The sequence below is a fragment of the Schistocerca piceifrons genome, chromosome 4, assembly GCF_021461385.2.
Source record: "Schistocerca piceifrons isolate TAMUIC-IGC-003096 chromosome 4, iqSchPice1.1, whole genome shotgun sequence".
Lineage (NCBI taxonomy): Eukaryota > Metazoa > Arthropoda > Insecta > Orthoptera > Acrididae > Schistocerca > Schistocerca piceifrons.
In genome coordinates, this window is record NC_060141.1 from 576,390,512 (window position 1) to 576,396,346 (window position 5,835).

Genomic DNA, 5,835 nt, shown 5'->3' on the forward strand with positions numbered 1-5,835 from the left:
GTGAGTCTAACGTGGACTTTTATGGAAGAGCTTGTACCATAGCGACTTGCTTAAGGGTAAGTAGCTTCTTGTTCTTATGAATAAAGAACCCTGTTAATACATTTGTGCAATTGTGTCGTAGAAAGAGGGTACTGGTCACCAAACAACATCCTCTCCCTTGCTTCCCCTAGTACAAGACACTACAGTGGCAATGACAACGCAAAATTTTATAGTGTCCATACTTGTAAAATATGTATGTATATAAACTATGCATCTAAGTATCTACATGTATAGAAAGTTTCCTTTATATGGAGGTATGTGTTCTTCTTATATATAGCCATATTTACAAACAACAGAAACAAACAAAACTACTTAAAAAGAACAAAGTTTTAAACCATTGTGGAAAATTTTAAGAAACAGGAAGAAATGTAACATGTATTTATCTTTTCACATTTTAATGGGCTTCTGGGTGCAAGGGCATGCTTTCTTTTAATGCATCTTTTTTATGTATGCCTATGTAGGCATGGAATTATTCACTAATGAGTCACCAATGTTTCTATCAAAGCACTGTTTATAATATGTCATGTGACAATAAAGATTCTGTTCAATTTTATTCCATTCTATTCCATAACTTTTCCCATCTTGGGCAAGTGCTCAACCAACTGAGCTAGCCAAGAATGACTGTTTTCCTCTAAAAGGTACTCAAATTAAACAGAGTCTATAGTAAAGCCATGGATTACACAAGGAATAAAGATTTCCTGTAAGACAAAAAGGAAAATGTATCTGTCGACCAAGAATAGCTCCAATGCTGATGATTTAGCTAAATACAAGGAATACTGTAAAATATTAAATAAGGTAACTCAGACATCTAAACAAATGCACTACGAGAAGAAGATACCAATGCCAGGGAACAAAATAAAAACAATATGGGATATAGTGAAAGAGGAGAGAGGTAGAACCAGAAAGGAACAGGAGTAAATAGCGCTAAGGATAGATGACACATTAGTAACCGATGGGCATAGTGTGGAAAATCTATTTAACAAGTACTTTATATCCATTACTGATAGAATGAGATTGTCAGGACCAGTAAATAATGCCCTTGAATTTCTGAAACTAGCCTTTACAAATAGCTTCAGGTTCATGAATATGTCACTCACTTCACCAAAAGAAATAACTTCCATAATAAAATTTTTAAAAACAAAGAATTCTAGTGGTTATGATGAAATACCAACAAAGTTAATTAAGGCATGTTCTTGTGAGTTTAGTACATTTGTACGTTATTTGTGTAACCAGTCAATTATAACTGGAACATTTCCTGACTGGCTAAAATATGCAGATGTTAAGCCTCTATTCAAGAAAGGGGATAAAGAGATACCATCAAACTACAGACCGATTTCACTTTTGCCAGCATTCTCAAAAATTTTAGAGAAAGTAATGTACAGGCAGCTTCTCAACCATCTGACCACAAATAACATATTATCAAGAACACAGTTTGGATTTCTGAAGGGTTCTGATATCGAGAAGGCTATTTACACCTGTAGTGAAAATGTACTTAATTCATTAAATAGCAAGTTACAAGCAGCGGGTATTTTCTGTGATTTGTCAAAGGCATTCGATTGTGTGAACCACAACATCCTTTTAAATAAATTAGAATTCTATGGTGTCACGGGCAGTGCTGCAAAATGGTTCAAGTCATACCTTGCTAACAGGAAACAAAGGGTGTCAGTGCAAGGGACTAGTGAATTAAGTCATCAGTCATCATCAGAATGGGAAGAAATTACATGTGGTGTCCCACAAGGATCCATCTTTGGGCCATTGCTTTTTCTTGTGTACATTAATGATCTCTCATGAGTTACACAGCCAGAAGCTAAGTTCGTTTTGTTTGCAGATGACACAAGTATTGCAATAAATAATATGTCGAGTGTAGTTCTAGAAAGATCTGCTAATGATATTTTCATGGATATTAATAAATGGTTTAAAGCCAACTCACTGACATTAAACTTCGAAAAGACTCACTATATGCAATTCAGAACCTGTAACAGGTTCCAACCCAGCATATGCATGAAGTATGAAGAAGAGCAGACAGAAGAGGTCGACAGTCTTAAATTCCTGGGATTGCAACTTGATAATAAATTCAGTTGGGAGGAGCACACCACAGAACTGCAGAAACGCCTTAACAAATCTGTATTTGCAATTCGAGTGTTAGCTGACACAGGCAACATAAAAATGAAAAAGCTTGCATACTTTGCCTACTTTCATTCCATAATGTCATATGGTATAATATTTTGAGGTAACTCTTCAAGTCAAACAAAAGTTTTCAGGTTCCAAAAGCATGTAATATGTATTATTTGTGGAGTAAATTCACAGACGTCCTGTAGAAGCCTCTTCAAAGAACTGGGTATACTAACTACTGCCTCTCAGTATATTTACTCCTTAATGAAATTTGTCCTAAATAATATATCTCTTTCTCCAACAAACAGCTCAGTTCATACATACAATACCAGGAACAACAATGATCTGCACAAGGACTTAAAAGCACTTACTTTATTTCAAAAAGGGGTCCACTACTCAGAGCACTCATCTTCAATAATTTGCCAGTAAACACAAAAAATTTAGTTACAAATAAAGATTAGTTTAAAAGGAGCCTGGAAGACTTACTAGTGGCCAACTCCTCCTACTCCATTGACGATTTTTAATAGAAACAAGTGATGTATTGTATATATTCATACTATTAGTATCGTTATTTCAGCTTTAAAAAAAATTGTCATGTTCCACATCCACGAGGATCTCCTCAGCACGGATATATGGAACGAAAAAATAATCTAACCTAATCTCACAGCTTAGCTTTATGTCTGCCAATACCTCACCTCCTACCTTCCAAACTTCACAGTTCTCCTGTGGAACTTGAGGGACTAGCACTCCTGAAAGAAAGGATATTGTGGAGACATGGCTTAACCACAGTCTGAGGAATGCTTCATGAGTGAATTTTCACTCTGCAACAGAGTGTCCACTGATTGAAACATTCTGGAAAATTAATACTGTGTGCCAGACCAGGGCTGGAAGTTGCAGATTCTCCATCATTGACATATTTGGCCGAGAAATTTTGTGATTCAAGAAGGGCTTTTAATATCAACATGGAACGAAGCATAGTTTGTTTCAGGTATGTTTAATTTTTTGTAGAATAGTCTTTGTAGAATGAACAAAATCAGTCAATTTTGCATCAACCACGATTTTGGAACTCCATAATTTCTTCCTCTCACAACAACACAGCCATCCCCACTAAAATTACGTACTTTACTGTCAATATTCTCTGTCATACATGTAATTTGTTCATTTCGTATAGGGAAAACAGTAAGTTTAAAAGGCTCACATTCGTCGTATATAATACATTTACAAAGAATAGAAACCAAAAATAGAGAAAGAAAGAATATTAAAATAATTCATCAGGTGAAATAAAATCTTCAGATTTAATTTAAAAAAGAAAACAATGCAGTAAGAGAGTAATGGTCTAATGACATGATTCCTTCTCCAAGGGAACTAGAGGTATTAAAACGTAATCTATCAAGTCTGAAAGCAATGTTAGTTGCTATTAACTACAGCAGAGATCACGAACTGAGTGGTTCCTGCAAGTTGGCGGTAACCAAGCAGACTGTCTCAGAAAAGCCTGTTCTCCAAAAAGACGAAAAAAATTGCCTATAGCATACACAAGAAGATAAGATCTCTGAAGCTGAGCTACAAAACAGTTCTCTTGCTCTATTACCATATATTCCACAGTGTAACTTATTATCACTTCGATTTCTGTCTGTAGTTTCTTATTCTTGGTGCTGTCCTATCATCAGTGAAACAAAAGGTAAACGTTTTCCCTTGGTCAATATGAATATTCTAGAACTTGAAACGGAGCTGTCCACGTTGTAGCACAATTCTCTACTTTCTCTTATTTCTTAAAATATGTATTTCGAACTTTAAGTATGTAAGAAATAATGTGAAACGAATCGGGTGTCAGAGGTACCCACGAAAACGGGTTCTCGAACCAAGATTTTGGAGCTTCTTGCTCTTAGTAACAGAGTATGTGATACAAAGGGCAGAGTGTACATCCCACAGTACCAGTTGTTAGAGATTCTTTCTGTTCCATTCACGTATGAAGCATGGTTAGAATGACTGTTTAAACGCTTCTGTGGGTCCTGTAATTAATCTAGTCCTGTCTATACGATCCCTACGTGATTCATATGGAAGAGGTTTTAGTATATCCCGAGAACCATTATTTAAAATCCGGTTCTTGAAATCTTGTAAGTAGGCTTTTTTGGGACAGTTTACATACATCTTGAAGAGTGTGCCAGTCACAAAGTGCTGTTAATTTTATTGTGCTCATAATGTTTCAATGCTAATAGTGCGTAGTAACATTGCAGAGATCAGTTAATTACCTCCTCCTTCGAGATGTGGGCCTAGTAGATCGGAGGAATTCGTATGGTCGACCAAAGAACTACATGAGCTAGGAACATCTTCACCGTTTAATTCCTCTGATATTTTCTCAGGAATGTGTTGTATATAAACTGAGAGGCGTGGAATTTGTTATGGTTATGAATTTGTAGGAATAACGTAGCGTAAGATGTTACTCAACTTGAAGGAGGCGTAAAAGATCAGTTTTTGTCATAAGGCATAATGGCGGGTACCATCACATGGGAATATTTTTTAAAATGCACCGACGAGTTGTTACGAATATCTGATATTATCCACGATGACTGGGTTGGACGAGGCAGTAAAAATATTGCTGGATCGTATTACCTGGCTAAGACGACGAAACGCAGTTGTATGATTGTGAAAGAAAATCATGAAGTAGCAGATTATTTAGAAGACTTGGAATTAGAAAGACATGAGACCGACAACGAATCGGTCTCCACCAATGCCAGAGACAGAGCGAGTGAATGGGAATATCATGTACTGTACAACATTAGTTACAGTGTGCCAGTGTTATATTTCAATGCTTGTTTCTCAGACGGAAGTTTGTTTTCATTGGAACAGCTGTGGCAATTACTGTCATATAACTTTAAAGGAGCACTAGAACCCCAAAAGTGGAGTGTGTTGACTCAGCAAGAACACCCTGTTCTAGGGCGACCATTCTTTCAATTACATCCCTGTCGAACAGCCAAATTTTTGGAGATATTTGAAGGCTGCAGCTCGAACCTTCTTATTACATGGTTAAGTTCTGTTGGACCATTAGTTGGTCTAGAATTGCCACTGCAATACAGTCATCACCACCACCACAAGAATTACACGCACACTGAGACTTCCAAAGGAATATTACAGGACAGTGTTGTTAACCATTCACAAATTCATTTATTGTAAATAAATCTGTGTGTACAAATTTTAGAGTTGCAGTCATAATTTTGACCACTGTATTGAACATTATTAAAGTGAAGAGGCACTATTTATAATAAATTGTTTTTCTTACAGTTGTTTATTTTATTTATTAAAATTAGTTTTACATGATATTTTCCTGTATTATATTAGAATAATACCACTGAGCTCAGTAAAAAGGTCTTTCATTATATTACAATTGTTGTTTAGCATTCAGATTTGTATGAACTGTGTGAGCATGTGTTGTTTAGTTTATCATGATGTGTATCCACCTAACTCAGTTGGAAGATAATTAGTTTTTAATGATTCAATACTTGTAAATCATTCTAAATTTTGTATGGTTAGTAGTGGTGTTGCATTCATACTTAATTTGGCAATACAGGACTCTGTTGGTTTTTCTTGGAACTGTTGGCTAATCTCTGATATAATAATCTGCTGTGATCTGATTTTGTCTGCACTTTCTTGCTATGCCCATTCCATTTTTCGAAGTTCTGTTTTACC

The 5,835-nt window shown here is 35.8% G+C and overlaps 1 protein-coding gene across 1 annotated transcript; it reads left to right on the plus strand.

Moving 5' to 3' along the window:
* Nucleotides 1–4,477: 4,477 nt before the first annotated feature.
* On the plus strand, nucleotides 4,478–5,429 carry LOC124795296 (ubiquitin-like-conjugating enzyme ATG10). Its single transcript, XM_047259254.1, has one exon. The coding sequence runs from the start codon at nucleotides 4,639–4,641 to the stop codon at nucleotides 5,320–5,322; it is 684 nt and encodes a 227-aa protein (XP_047115210.1). The 5' UTR covers nucleotides 4,478–4,638; the 3' UTR covers nucleotides 5,323–5,429.
* The last annotated feature ends 406 nt before the right edge of the window (nucleotides 5,430–5,835 follow it).